At 64.9% G+C, this 14,376-nt stretch overlaps 1 protein-coding gene across 8 annotated transcripts in view; it reads left to right on the plus strand.

Moving 5' to 3' along the window:
* Positions 1-14,376, plus strand: part of PLEC (plectin) — a gene marked incomplete at its 5' end in the record, with an annotated part of 50,830 nt that overhangs the window by 18,849 nt on the left and 17,605 nt on the right. For 6 of the 8 annotated variants that reach the window (XR_014591078.1, XR_014591079.1, XM_083871088.1 and 3 more), the window contains 20 exons: positions 2,492-2,553; positions 3,048-3,062; positions 3,469-3,558; positions 5,030-5,107; positions 5,200-5,292; positions 5,480-5,646; positions 6,961-7,076; positions 7,157-7,263; positions 7,351-7,470; positions 8,137-8,232; positions 8,500-8,627; positions 9,454-9,547; positions 9,643-9,797; positions 10,350-10,662; positions 11,197-11,274; positions 11,636-11,797; positions 12,710-12,814; positions 13,177-13,272; positions 13,355-13,480; positions 14,031-14,183. Coding sequence is in view for 6 of the 8 variants with exons in the window: in XM_083871088.1 (XP_083727214.1) it covers positions 2,492-2,553; positions 3,048-3,062; positions 3,469-3,558; positions 5,030-5,107; positions 5,200-5,292; positions 5,480-5,646; positions 6,961-7,076; positions 7,157-7,263; positions 7,351-7,470; positions 8,137-8,232; positions 8,500-8,627; positions 9,454-9,547; positions 9,643-9,797; positions 10,350-10,662; positions 11,197-11,274; positions 11,636-11,797; positions 12,710-12,814; positions 13,177-13,272; positions 13,355-13,480; positions 14,031-14,183 (2,354 nt within the window). The remainder of the gene's footprint in view (positions 1-2,491; positions 2,554-3,047; positions 3,063-3,468; positions 3,559-5,029; positions 5,108-5,199; positions 5,293-5,479; positions 5,647-6,960; positions 7,077-7,156; positions 7,264-7,350; positions 7,471-8,136; positions 8,233-8,499; positions 8,628-9,453; positions 9,548-9,642; positions 9,798-10,349; positions 10,663-11,196; positions 11,275-11,635; positions 11,798-12,709; positions 12,815-13,176; positions 13,273-13,354; positions 13,481-14,030; positions 14,184-14,376) is intronic. The other 2 variants (XM_083871092.1, XM_083871091.1) reach the window with 1 other exon arrangement.

Below are 14,376 nucleotides of genomic sequence, written 5' to 3' on the forward strand. Positions count from 1 at the left end.
AAGGTCCCAGTTGGGGGCTGCAGGTCTCCTGAGCATGGGACCAGAGGGGTTCTGGGGACCCTCTGTGAGGGGCAAGGAGGGTCTTGACCTGGAAACCTGGGGGATCTGAACCTCCAGAGATCGGAAACCTGGCGGTCCTGAGGTGTGGTGACTGGGAGTCGAACAGCCACAGGCTGTGGGTCTCACCCCCCCAGACTTACGGACCTCAGGGTCCCCAAGGTGTGAGTCACGGGGTCTGGCCGCCCTAGGTGAGAGGTGAGGGGTTTCTGAGCACCCCAGTCTCCAGGAACGAGGGTCCCGCTCCCCGCGCTTGCAGATCTGGGGGTCTCGCGGCCCCGTGTGTGAGAATGGGGGTGCCGGCTCCCCGTGGAGCGCCCTATGGCTGCTCCGTGGGTCCGTGTCCCTTCCCGCCCGCAGGCGCAGCGACGGAAGGGTTAAAGCTCGGGAGTTTCCTGTGGGCAGGGTCGGGGCGTGGGGCGTGGGGCGTGGGGCGGGGGGAGAGAGCCCCGTCTCCTCCCCGGGCCGCCCCACTCGCGGCGGGACGGGCGGCGGAGCGGGAAGGGAGAGCAGCGGTGTCGGGGCTCAGCATGTCCCGGCCGCGGCGCAGCTCGGAGGAGGCTCCGGCGGTGGCCGCCCGAACGGGCTCTGAGGACAACCTGTACCTGGCCGTGCTGCGGGCGGCCGAGGGCCGCAAAGGTACCGCGCTGGGGGGGGGGGGGGGGGCGCCCCACCATTGCATCCCTCACCATTGCAGCCCCACCATTGCCGCCCCCACCCGGGGCTGTGTCCCCGGGGTAGACCTCCACACCAGGGCGGGGTCCCTGGGGACACCTCCACGCTGCGTCCGTGTCTCTGCCCCCCAGGAAGGCCGCGAGGCAACCCTACACAGCAGGGCGGTGTCCCTGGGGCAGAGCCCCGTGCCGGGGCGGTGTCCCCAGGTTAGTGTCCCCAGGTTGGGTCCCCAGGGCAGGGCTGTGGCTCTAACCCCCACGCCGGGGCGGGATCTGCAGCCAGGCTGTGGGGCAGACCCCCGTGCCGGGGCGGGCTATGGGGCAGACCGGAGCGGACCGACCCTGCGCCGCCGCCCAGCTCCATCCCCGGTGCCCGCGGTCGCTTCCTGCCACGCCCTGCCCGGCCGCCCCGGCCTGGCCATGACTCTCGTTTTGCGGCCGCCGCGGGGTGGGCGCCGCTCCGGGGACCCCTCCTGGGTGTCGGTGTGGTGGGCGCGGGTGCCGGAGTACGGTGTCGGTGCCCCCCGCTCGGCTGCGCGGTGCGCCCCACGTTTCCTTCCTTCCTTCCTCTCACACCGTGGCCGCTGCCGGCCCGGCACGCCCTGGCTGTACCGCTGAGCTCCCCTGGGCCCGCGGGGCGGTTCGGGCTGTGCAGCACCCCCGGGTGCTGTCCCGGCGGGGAGTGTTGGCTGTGGGGCGCTGGGTGCCGCGTGGGCAGATCCCGGCACGCTCTGGCAAGGCAAGACCCGGCACGCAGCGCCCGGCTCGCCACGGCGAGGGCAGGGGGGCGTTGTGGTTGCCGCGGCAGCGGTGGCATCGCCCCAGGTAGGTGGGGTGTCATTTTTGGCCCCTGACCCGCCTTGGGCATTGGACTGGGTCTGGTACTGGCAGTGGCACTGGGGACTCAGGGGGACGGGTGCTGGCAGTCGGGCACAGGGCACTGGGAGGTTAGTGGGGTGCCGGGCAGTGGGTGCTGGTAGCGGGTGCTGGGGGGGTGGGTCCTGTGCGCTCCCGGGTTCCCATCCCTATGTGTCACCATTCCCATACCATCTCCTAATGGCAGGGCAGCAGGCAGGGAGCGCCGTGACTCACTGGAGCCCTCTTTGGCCCTGTGCCCACATAGAAGGGTGTCCTGGGGCTGTGGGGTGTTCCTGGGGTGTCCCACGGCTCTGGCAGTGCAGACAGTGCGTGGGCTCATCTCCATCCCATACATGTCCCACCAGGGCCCTGCCTGTGGGGCTGGAACTGTGCCAGGACAAGCACCCCATGGCCTTGTCTCCATACCATACCCTGCTCAGTCAGTGCCCACGGAGCCCAGGGCAGTGCTGGGGTTTCTCACGGCACTGCCAGAGCACTCAGGATTGGGTGGGCACCTCCTGCTCTGAGCACCCACTGAGGTGCAGAATATCCTGAGCTGAAAAGAGTTCCATAAGGATCACCCAGTCCAACTCTTAATTTGTTCATACTGGTGTTGAACCTTTAGCCTTGGCATTACGAGCACCCTGCCCTGGCCAACTGATCTAATCTCAGCACTCAGTGTTGAGGAGCTGGTGGGTGCTGGCCTGGCACTGGCACGCTGGGGCCAGTCTCCGTTAGCTGTTTCCTCTCCCCACACCCCATGACTCACCGTGGTTCCCCAGAGCAGTTGGCTCATCATTTCCTGTGCCAGCTGTGCCCTGCAGTGCCACTGGCAGGGCCCGGTTTTTGCCGTGCCACCACCCCAGTGCCACTGGCTCACCTGTCCCTCTCCTCTCTTGCAGATGAGCGAGATCGTGTCCAGAAGAAAACCTTTACCAAATGGGTCAACAAGCACCTTATCAAGGTATGGGCACTGCCAGTCCAGCAGGCACCACTGCCCCAGCAGTCCCCAGCCTCAGGTGACCCCCAGCCACAGCCCATGTGCTGGTATGGCTGAGGACGTGACAGTGGAGGGTCCCCGGTGTCAGTGCTCCTGTGCCACACCTGTGGTTGAGACCCCTCAGCTGCTCCCATTATGAGGGTCTGGCCTCCAGGTGGGATCTGCCCTCCCACCTATGCCAGGAGGGAACGGTGCCTCTGGCACCTGGGGATGTCTTCTGTGCTTTGATGCCCTCAGTCCTGTCTCATTCCTGCCATTCCCATTCCATGCCAGCGTGCATTGCCACATGCAGAGCCCCACCTAGGCACTTGGCACATGCTGGGACATGGCCCAGCCCCCCAAATGTGTCCCCACATGTCCCTGATGCCACAGTGCCATCATGGTGCCACCACACTCTGCCTGTCCTGGGTCCCCTCTCTGCTCTCTCCTAACTGCTCTCTTCTCTCTGCCCCGTGCAGCACTGGCGACCAGAGGTAGGTCCTTCCTCTCTCCCTCTCTGTCCCACCGTGCTCTTTTTCTGTGCACACCCTCCTTTCCCCATGCTACGGGTGGAGCCCTGGGGCTGCTGCTGTGATGGGCAGGGGGTCTGACCCCTTCCTGGTGGGTCTGACTCCTTTGTGGTGGGCACTGGGTCTGACCCCTTTTGTGTGCATGCCATGTGACCACTCTGTGCATGCCAGAGTGACACTGGAGTGACACTGGATCCATCCTGGCACTGGGGGAGCTGCTGTGTGTTTTTTGGGGGGATGATGGCACTGGGGGACACCAGCTGCACTTGGGGTTGCGGGGTGGCCGGGGAGCCCCCTCGGTGTTGGCTGGCAGGGGTGGGCAATGCTCAGCTGCCTCCAGCCCCTCCTGACACCGTTGCTGTCCCCGCAGGCGCAGCGCCATGTCAACGACCTGTACGAGGACCTGCGGGACGGGCACAACCTCATCTCGCTGCTGGAGGTGCTGTCGGGTGACACTCTGGTAGGTGGTGCCGCGCTGCCCTGCCCCGCACTGTCTCCCCGCCGCGCGCGGGCACCCCTCCGCCGGCCCTCCTTATCCTCATCCTCCTCCTCACCCTCGCTGCCTGCCTCTGTTCCCTCTCTTCCTGCTTGGCCGTCGGTCTGTCCCAGCGACCCCGGAGTGCCCGCGCCTCCCCGCCCCCGCCTCTAACCTCTCTTTGCTTTGGTGCCCTCTCTGCTTCCTGGCGCCGGCCCCCCGGCCCCCGGCCCACCGCCGCCTTTGCCTCCTCCTCCTCCTTCCTCTCTCTGCTCCTCTCCGCTCGGCTCGGCTCGGCCGGGGCAGCCCCGGGAGCGCGACGTCCTCCGGACCTTGCGGTTGGTGAGTGGTTCAGCTCTTGGCGTGGCCCCGGCACGGCCACCGGTGCTGTGACAGCGGCACAGAGCAGTCCCAGGACTGTCTGCATGCCGTGTACCATGTGCCGTGCATGTCCCAGTGCCACCCCAGTGCTCTGCCTGCATGCTTTGCCTGTCCTGGTGCCCCCCTGACTGCTGAGGGCTGTGGGGGTGGGTTTCCCTGGGCCAGAACTCAGTGGCAGCAGCAAAGGGAGGAGTCGTCTTCCACGAGCAGCATCATCTGGGAGTGATCCCACTGTCCTGGGCATTATCAGGCTGGAGCTGGACTGTGGCTCCTGGCACCATGGCACATGTGCTGCCGGATCTGTGGGGTGGATGGCAAGGGGGTGGCACATGGCCATCAAGTCCTTGGGTCTCACACTAGGGCTGGCCCTGGCCCTGAGCAGCTGTGGGTCTGTGTTGGCCCCTTTCTGTGGGGCAGGAGTGACCCTGCTCCGTTGCTGAGTGACACAAGGGTGTTCTTGGAGTCCCCAGTTCCCCCAGCAGCCAAAGCCAGGCTTAGCTGGTGGAATTGCTATGGGGCAGGAACGTGCCGGAGCTCTGTTTGGGCAGGACCCAGGGGACTCCGGCTGGGATCCACATGTTTGGGGGGGCTTACCCATCTGGGCAGTTCCTGGTCCTGCTGAGGGGACACTGGAGCGTGCTGGGGAGCTGCATGGCGAGGGACGACGGCGGCCGCACATGCAGCGCTGTCGAGACCGTGGTGCATTGGCCCCGAGGCCAGCCCCAGTTCTGCCCGGGCAGTGGCTGCTGTGCCCGCACATCGGGCCCCCCTCGGGACGGCTGCGATGGTCCCGGCGCTGCCGGGCGCGGCTTGGGAACAGCCTGTGCTGGCGGGTTGGCGGGAGGGGCGGGGGGGAACATGGGGAGCGTCCCCACCCCTGCAGGAGCAAAGTGCGAGGGCGGGGTCCATCGGCATGCGCGGCGCTGGGAGGGGCCGGGTGGTGCCGGGGGTGGCGGGATGGCAGACGGTGCGGTGGCATTGCGGCGGGGCCGTGGCCGTGCGGGGGGGCTGCGGGGGCAGGGCGCAGCAGGGCTGTGTCCAGCGTGGCCTCACTCACCGCCCTCCTCTCCCCCAGCCCCGCGAGAAGGGCCGGATGCGCTTCCACAAACTGCAGAATGTCCAGATCGCCCTCAACTACCTGAAGCATCGGCAGGTGAGAATGGGGTGGGACCCCTGGGACGCTCATAGCCCCCGGGGCTGTGCTGTTCTCCCCCATGCCTAAGCCGCGTTTGTCTCGTGCTGCAGGTGAAGCTGGTGAACATCCGGAATGATGACATCGCCGACGGCAACCCCAAGCTCACACTGGGACTCATCTGGACCATCATCCTCCACTTCCAGGTGAGCCCAGCGGGGTGGGAAAGGGACAGCAGTACCAGGGGGCCAGGATTCCGTGGTGCTGGGGACCTCCTCGGGCTGGTTTGGTCCCCTGTGGGGTGGGAGTGATGTCACTGGCAGCTGGCATGCAGCGAGTGTTGCTGTGCCAGTGCCGGTGCCAGTTCCCAGAGTAACTGCTGTGTCCCGGCAGATCTCAGACATCCAGGTGACAGGGCAGTCAGAGGACATGACAGCCAAGGAGAAGCTGCTGCTGTGGTCGCAGCGGATGGTGGAGGATTACCAGGGCCTCCGCTGCGACAACTTCACCACCAGCTGGAGGGACGGGCGCCTCTTCAACGCCATCATCCACCGGCACAGGTGAGCGCCGTGGTAGTGCCGTGTGATCCATCAGCAGGCGTGTGCTCAGTGGGGCAGCCTTGCTGATCCTGTGCTCAATGGGGCAGCTATGCTGATCCTGTGCTTGTGAGGCAGCTGATCCTGTGCTCATGGGGCAGCTGATCATGTGCCCATGGGGTGGCTGTGCTGATCCTGTCCCCATGGGGAAGCTGTGCTGATCTTGTGTTCATGGGGTGGCTGTGATGATCCTGTCCCCATGGGGTGGTCGTACCCATCCTGCGTTCATGGGGTGGCCATGCTGATCCTGTTCCCATGGGGAAGCTGTGCCAATCCTGTCCTCATGGGGTGGCCATGCTGTTCCTGTCCCTGTTGGGTAGCTGTGCTGATCCTGTGCTGATGGGGTGGCCGTACTGATCCTGTCCCCATGGGGTAGCTGTGCAGCTGCTGCTCAGAGCAATGTGAGCTCCTGACGAATCCCGCCCCATAGGGCTGTGCCGGCAGTGCCGTGCCCACTCTTGGCTTGCTGGGGCGGAGGCAGGCAGGTCCCCACGGGTCCTGCTGGGACTGCTGTGTGCTTTTGGGGAGAGAAAATATGTGCAGGGCTGTGCCAGATGGGGGGAGTCACCTGCACTGTGCCGTGTCAAAGCTGTGCTGTGCTCTGCACTGAGGCACTGCCACACTGAGCTCGGCCCCACTACAGAGTCCCAAGGGGTCAGCCCCACAAGAGACTGGGGTGTCAGCCCCACAGGGGATTGGGAGGTCAGCCCTACAGGGGATTGCGGTGTCAGCCCCACAGGGTATAGACATGTCAACCCCACAGGGTATAGATGTGTCAGCCCCACAGGGTATAGATGTGTCAGCCCCACAGAGGATGGGGGTGTCAACCCCACAGGGGATTCGAGTGTCAGCCCCAGAGGGGACTAGGGTGTCAGCCCCACAGGGCATTGGGGGGTCAGCCCCACAGGGGGCTGGGGTGTCAGCCTCATGCAGAGTTGGGGTGTCAGCCCCAGAGGGGACTGGGGTGTCAGCCGCACAGGGGATTGGGGAGTCAGCCCCACGCAAGGTTGGGGTGCCAAATTCACAGGACCTGAGGGCTCTGACTGTGCCAGGGTTCCCACTGAGGACTGTGTGTATCCCCAGCTCCTCCTGTCCCTGTTCTGGCTGGGGGAGGGTCCCTCTTGCCATGGGTACCTTTGGTGTGGGGCGTAGGGTGTGGGGTGGCTGGGCAGGAGTACAGGCAGAGGAGGTAGCCCTGGCAGCCCCAGGAAAGGGGGGGGGACCTACCTTCCTCAGGGTTTTGGGGTTCCCACAAACCCACTGCCCCTCCACCCACAGGCCAATGCTGATCGACATGAGCCGGGTGTACCGCCAGAGCAACCTGGAGAACCTGGACCAGGCCTTCACCGTGGCTGAGCGGGACCTGGGGGTGACGCGGCTGCTGGACCCCGAAGGTGAACTGGGGGGGTCCCTCTGCAGAGCCCCCTCCCTCCCCACCACAGTGTCCCCCACCTGACCCCCTCCCTCCCCACAGATGTGGATGTGGCACAGCCGGACGAGAAGTCCATCATCACCTACGTGTCCTCGCTGTACGACGCCATGCCGCGCGTGCCCGAGGTGCAGGATGGTGTCAAGGCCAACGTGAGTTGGAGTGTTGGGGGTCACCACTGCTGCTGCCACTCTCTGTAGCATCACCCCCAGCCCCACACATGTCCCCCTCCCCTGCAGGAGCTGCAGCTGCGCTGGCAGGAGTACTACGAGGTGGTGACAGGGCTGCTGCAGTGGAGCCGGCAGCACTCGGCGCTCTTCGAGGAGCGTCGCCTCCCTGCCAGCTACGAGGAGATCGAGGTGAGGCCACCAGGGGTGACGACAGGGACGGTGCTGCTGGCCTGGCATAGGCACAAAGACAGGGACAGGGATGGTGCTGCTGGCCTGGCATAGGCACAAGGACAGGGACAGTGCTGCTGGCCTGGCATGGGGATGGGCACAAACATAGAGACAGGGACAGTGCTGCGACAGGGATGACTGACCCCGGGAGCCACTGGTAGCTAGGACAGCGTGTGGCAGGGCAGAGTCCTTGCTGGCCTGTGACCTCACCATGAGTGGCTCATGCCCAGTGAGGGGTGCCAGCCAGCCAGCAGCCCCACTGTGGGTGGCTCATGTGGCAGCCCCCATGGCAGCATATGGCCAGGTGTGCTGTGCTGTGGGTCACCGTGAGACCTGGGTGTGGCTGTGGCACTGAGCACCCACCGGTGCCATTTTGGGGGTCTGCAGGGTTTGGGGGGTCAGAACCATGGCAGAGCAGTGTGCCACATGAGGAGAGCCCCCGTCTGACTCACCCTTGCTGATTGTGCCGTGAGTCACCGCTGGCAAAGCCCGGCGCGGCCACTTCCTTCCCGCCGGCTCTGCACACATGGAAAATTGAAGGCTGGGGAGGGCGGATGCTTGGGGAGGGGGCAGCAGCAGCGGCTGGGGGTCCCCGCTCAGCTGCGCCCCCCCACGCCCCCTCGGCAGATCCTCTGGCGCCAGTTTCTCAAGTTCAAGGAGACGGAGCTGCCGGCTCGGGAGGCCGACAAGAACCGCTCCAAAGTCATCTTCCAGGCACTGGAGGTACCGGCCAAGGGCTGGGGCGGGGCTTGGAGGTGGGGTCCTGAGGGGTGGGTGAGGGTCCTGGGTGATTTGGATCCCAAGGGCTGGGGGGGCTCGGGGGGCTCTGTGTGGGTGCCAAGAGGATGATGGCCCTAGGGGCTGCGGGTTCCGGGGTGTCAGGGGTCTTGGGGAGTGTGGGGTGGATCCCAAGGGGATGACGGTCCTAGGGGTCCCGCGGCAGTGCCCGGCACACCCCTTGGGGCAGTGTGTGACATTTGGGGCGTGCAGGGCGCGGTGCAGTCGGGACAGCTGAAGGTGCCTCCCGGGTACCACCCGCTGGACGTGGAGAAGGAGTGGGGGCGGCTGCACGTTGCTGTGCTGGAGCGGGAGAAGCTGCTGCGGGCAGAGTTCGAGAGGCGAGTAGGGGGGGGGGCGGGGGGCCGGGCAGGGCGGTGCTGGCATCCACACCCCCCTCCCGCTGCCAAACCGCGGGGCTGGGCCGGGATGGGGTGTCCTGGCCCCCCCGAGGGGGACCCACAGGGCTGTGAGTCACCGCTCCTGCTGGGAAACCTCTGCGGCTGCTGGCCTGAGCGCGGCTCAGCTCAGCACGGCACGGCAGGAGAGGGAGGGGGGCAGGATAGGGGACAATGGGGATGGAGTTGGCATGGGATAGGATGGGGATTTGGGTGGGGGGGATTGGGAATGGGATGAGGGGTGGGATTGGGATGGATGGAATGTTGGGGACTGGGATTTGTTGGAACCCTAGAGGCTGAAAATTTCAGGCTTTCTGTGCTAAAAAGGTGCCGACCTTCAAGCAAGCGCCACATTTGACTTGAGGCTGTGGAACAGGCTCTCAAAGTTGAGTGATAGCACTGTGGTTGTGGGTGTGTAATTTGAATGGTATTGTGTGATCTCACAGGGTGAAAAACTAGAATTTGAGATTGCCCCCTACATTACTATATACTAAAATCCCAAATTTGGCCTGGTCCACGGCCTCAAGTCAAATGTGGTGCTTGCTTGAGGGTTGGCACCTTTTAGCACAGAAAGCCTGAAATTTTCAGCCTCCAGGGTTCCAACAGGTATTGAGATTGGAAGTGGGATGGGGGCAGGATGGGAATGGGAAAAGCAAGATGGGGATGGGGAGAGGATTGGGACAGGGACAGGGCCCATGCTGTGCATGGCCAGGGCAGCTGTCCCCCCTGTGCTGACCACGTCTCTCTGTGTCTCCCCGTGTCGCCGCAGGCTGGAGCGGCTGCAGCGTGTGGTCACCAAGCTGCAGATGGAGTCGGGGCTGTGTGAGGAGCAGCTGAACCAGGCGGATGCTCTGCTGCAGGCAGTGAGTGCCGGCGGCACCGGGGTGGGGCGGACCCCGGGGACCAACCCGGGCCATGCCCCTGTGTGGCCGTGTCCTCACTGTCGCTGTCCCTGCAGGACGTGCGGCTGCTGGCGGCTGGGAAGGCACCGCAGAAGACGGTGGAAGTGGAGCGGGACCTGGACAAGGCGGATGCCATGATCCGGCTGCTCTTCAATGATGTGCAGACCCTCAAGGACGGGCGGCACCCCCAGGGCGAGCAGATGTACCGTCGGTACGGGCGCTGTGGGGGTCCCCAGGGCTTGTCCCCATGGCCCTGTGCCCCCAGAGCCCTCTGTGTCCTCCTGGTCCTTCCTGCCCCCCAAAGCCCTTCATGTCCCCTGTGTCCCCTGTGCCCTCCATGCCCCCTGCACCCTCAACCACTCCCTTGTCCCCTGTGCCCTCCAAAGCTCTTCATGTCTCCTATGTCCCCCATGTCCCCTGTCCTCCATGCTGCTTGTGCCTTCCATGCTCCCTGCACCCCCAACCACCCCCATGTCCCCTGTTCCCCCAAAGCCCTGCAAAGCCTCCTGTGACCCCCATGCCCTGCATATCCCCCATGTCCCCTGGACCCCTTAAGTCCCCCATGCTCTCTGCAGCCCTTGCACCCCCAAAAGCCCCCTGTGACCCCTGTGCACCCCAGAGCTTCTCACCCCAAAGCCTCCCACGTCCCCAAGCTCCCCATGTTTGCTGCACCCTCTTGCAACCCCTGCACACCCCAAAGCTCCTCATGCCCCCAAGGCCCCTGTGCCTCTTGTGCTCCCTGCTGACCCCTCCGTCCCCACAGCGTGTACCGCCTGCACGAGCGCCTGGTATCCATTCGCACCGAGTACAACCTGCGGCTCAAGTCAGGGGCACCAGTGACAGCAGTGACAGCGGTGTCGGTGGCATCGGGACAACGGCGGCCAGAGCCAGATGAGGCCCCGCTGCGGTACCTGCAGGAGCTGCTGGCCTGGGTGGAGGAGAACCAGCGGCGCGTGGCCACGGCCGAGTGGGGGGCAGACCTGCCCACCGTGGAGACCCACCTGGGTGCCCACCGTGGGCTGCACCGCGCCATCGAGGAATTCAGGGCCAAGGTGGAGCGCGCACGGGCCGATGAGGTGAGACCCTGCAGGATAATGGGGACCCCCTGGTCCTGGGGGTGATGAGGAGAGACCCTGGGTGCTGGGGATCCCCAGGTCCTGGGGGTCCTCTGGGGCTCTTTCTAGTCTGCTTCAAGGGGTCCCCCCACTGCTGTCTCCTCCCCGCCTCCTGAGCATTTGCTGGGGGCTCCCTTGCTCTGTGCCTCAGGCTCCCTGAAGCACCACGGCTGCCCCTCTTTCTGCTCATGGGGGTCCCCAAGGCCCCCAGGGCTCACTCACCTCTGCTCCTGGGGCTGTGCCTGGTTTGGGGACAGCTGCTCATCCCGGCCCCCACAGCCCTCTGCCCCCAGCTGTGCCCTTGCTCTGGAACCCCCTGGGGGCTGGGGTGCCCTGGGAGGGTGGGGGGCGCCATCCCCCGAGGGCATTCCCTGGCCCCCACAGCCCCCGCACCCTGGGTGTGGCCCGTCCACCGCCTTCCCCACTTGAGTCCCTTTCAGGGTGCAGGGGGCATCTGTGGTGGGGATCCCGGGACTGATGGGGTGTCTCCTGCAGACCCAGCTGTCCCCCGGCCCCAGCGGCGCTTACCGGGAGTGCTTGGGCAAGCTGGAGCTGCAGTACGCCAAGCTGCTGGTGAGGGGTGGGCGGGAATGGGGCATGGGTGTGGTGGGACCTGCTGGGGACATTGGCTGGGGGCTCATGAAGGGTAAACATGAGGGGACCTGATGGGGACGGGGTGTGTGACAAGGGGGAGCCCTGCTGCTAGGGTGTGACATGGGGGGACCTGCTGGAAGAGGGGGGACTGTGGTGGTGGGTGGGCTGTGCCAGAGATGGGTGTGTGGGGGCTGTGGGGAGGAGGAGGAGGATGCAGGACATGAAGGGGAAGTGGAGAGGAGGATAAGGGGGCACAGTGGGTGTGGAGGGGGCAGTCCTATGGGGAGTGGCCGTGTAGGGTGAGGATTCACCTGCAAACCACCCACCCCATGCCCCCCAGAACTCCTCCAAGTCACGGCTGCGGCACCTGGAGAGTCTTCATGGCTTTGTCAGTGCTGCCACCAAAGAGCTGCTGTGGCTGAGTGAGCGCGAGGAGGAGGAGGTGGCCTTCGACTGGAGCCACAACAACACCGCCATGGCTGCCAAGAAGGAGAGTTACTCGGTATGGGCACAGCGGGTGACTCATGGACACGGGGACAGGGATGGGCACTGGAATGGGAACAGACGCAGGGATAGACGTGGACATGGGGGTGGGCACCAGGATGGGTATGGACACAGATACAGGGATGGGCATGGACACGGACATGGGCACAGACACGGGGATGGAAATGGGGATGGGCACAGAAATGAGCATGGACATGGGCACAGGGAGGGGCATAGACATGGGCATGGACAAGGGGAGGGGCATGGACACAGACATGGGCACAGACACGGGGGTGGAAATGGGGATGGGCACAGAAATGAGCATGGACATGGGCACAGGGAGGGGCATAGACATGGGCACAGACAAGGGGAGGGGCATGGACACAACATGGACATGGGAATGGGCATGGGCACAGGGATGGGCAAGGACATGGGCATGGACATGAGGGTGGGCACGGACTTTGGGATGGGCACAGAAATGAACATGGATGTGGACACAAGGATGGGCATGGCCATGACATGGCCATGCATGTGGGCAGACACACATGGAGAACAGCTCCTCCACATGGACACGGACACACACGTGTGCCATCCCCACACACAGGCACATACAGAGCTCTGCAGCACTGAGCCCCCATGTGCCCCCCACACCCAGAAATCCCAGAGCCCCCCTTGCACAGAGAGCCCCAGCTGTACATGTACACACTGAGCTGTGTACATGTGTGTGAGCCCTGACCTCCCTGGCTGTGCACACGAGTGTGAGCCCTGACCCCCCTGGCGGTGCACATGTGTGTGAGCCCTGACTCCGCCTCCAGCCGTGCACACAAGTGTGAACCCTGACCCAATCCTTGGCCCTGCACATGAATGTGAGCCCTGATCCCCTCTTCCCCCCTGGCCGCGCACACGAGTGTGAGTCCTGCCCCTGCCCCAGGCACTGATGCGGGAGCTGGAGCTGCGGGAGCGGCGGATCCAGGAGCTGCGGACCACAGGGGAGCGGCTGCTGCGTGAGGAGCACCCCGGGGCACAGACATTGGAGGTGCCTGTGGGGCTGGGGGCAAATGGGGGGGCATGAGGGAGGCTGGGAGGCTGCAGGGATTGGGGCATCTGGGAGGGTGTGGAGAATCTGGTCTCAGTGACTTTGGGGGAACTGAAGGGCTGGGAGAATCTGAGGAGCACCTTAGTGGGTTGGGGAGGGGGTCAGGCAGGTCTGGACTCTGGGGGTAAGCAGTGTGAGGTGCAGTGGGCACTGGGGGCACTGATGGGGAGTGAAGTGGGGACTGGAGGTTACTGGTGTGGGTGCAGGTGTGGCTGCAGGTCAGGTGAGGGTGTGGGTGGGGGCACCTGTACCGGTGCAGGTGCCCTCGGTGCCAGCCCCGGTGTCCCCCGCGTGCCCCCCAGGCATTCCTGGCAGCGCTGCAGACCCAATGGAGTTGGATGCTCCAGCTCTGCTGCTGCATCGAGACGCACCTGAAGGAGAACACCAACTACTTCCAGGTACGGGGGGGGAGGTGCCAGGGAGGGGCTGGGAGTGGGAAAGGAGGGTGTGACCCCAGTGCTGACTCCCGGCCCCCCCCAGTTCTTTGCTGAGGTGCGGGAGGCCGAGGAGATGCTGCGGAAGACAGAGGAGATGATGCGGCGCAAGTTCAGCTGCGACCGCGGCACCACAGCCACGCGCCTCGAGGACCTGCTGCAGGACCTGGCGGTGAGGGCACCCCCAAGACCCCCAGGAAGACTTCCAGACCCCGGGGGGATCCCCAGAGTGACCCCCAGACCCTGGGGATTTCTCCCAAGGGTGACCCTGCTGTGTGGCCTTGTAACGAGGGCAAGTGGGAGTCCAGGGGAACTGCCCAAGTGGACCCTCCCAAGATCCTCAGAGTGACACCTCCGGGGTGACCCCAGCCCCATGGCAACCCCAGGCTGGCCTCACCTGCAGGGTGATCCCACAGCCCCTGGCAACTTAGAGGTGACAACCCGCTGCAGCCCTCCAAAATCTCACAGCAGCCCCTGAGATGATCCCAGCATGTCCATTGCTGCAACAGACTGGGGTGACCCCCCCCCCCAGCCTCATATTCCTGACGCCTCCCCAAACTCTTGTGACCCCCCTCAAAAATCCCAAGAGCTCCAAAAACCTCTGGGACCTCCTGATATTTCTGAGCTCTCTCAAAAAACCTCACTATGTCCCTAAAATTCTGATGTCCCTCAACACCGTGGGACACCCCAAATCCTGAGGTACCCCAAACCTGCCCCCACAGGAGCAGAAGGAGCAACTGGCAGAATTGGGCGGGCAGCTGGGGGGTCTCTCCCGCCGCGCCAGGACCATTGTGCAGCTGAAGCCTCGCAGTCCCTTGACACCCCTGCAGGGCCGGCCTCCCATCCAGGCCGTCTGCGACTACAAACAAATGGAGGTGAGGGGGGACACGAGGGTCAGTTCCCCTGGGGGAGGCCCTGGGGGGATGTGGGGACATATGGTGGGTCCAGCACCCCGGTCTGATGCTGCTCCAGCCCCATGGGGGGGACACGGGAGGGCCCCCCTCTGGTCTGACCACCCTGGGGGACAAGGGGAGACATGGGGAACCTCCCACCCTGCCCCAGCCGCAT

Source organism: Zosterops lateralis (assembly GCF_965231275.1).
Source record: "Zosterops lateralis genome assembly, chromosome: 1".
Lineage (NCBI taxonomy): Eukaryota > Metazoa > Chordata > Aves > Passeriformes > Zosteropidae > Zosterops > Zosterops lateralis.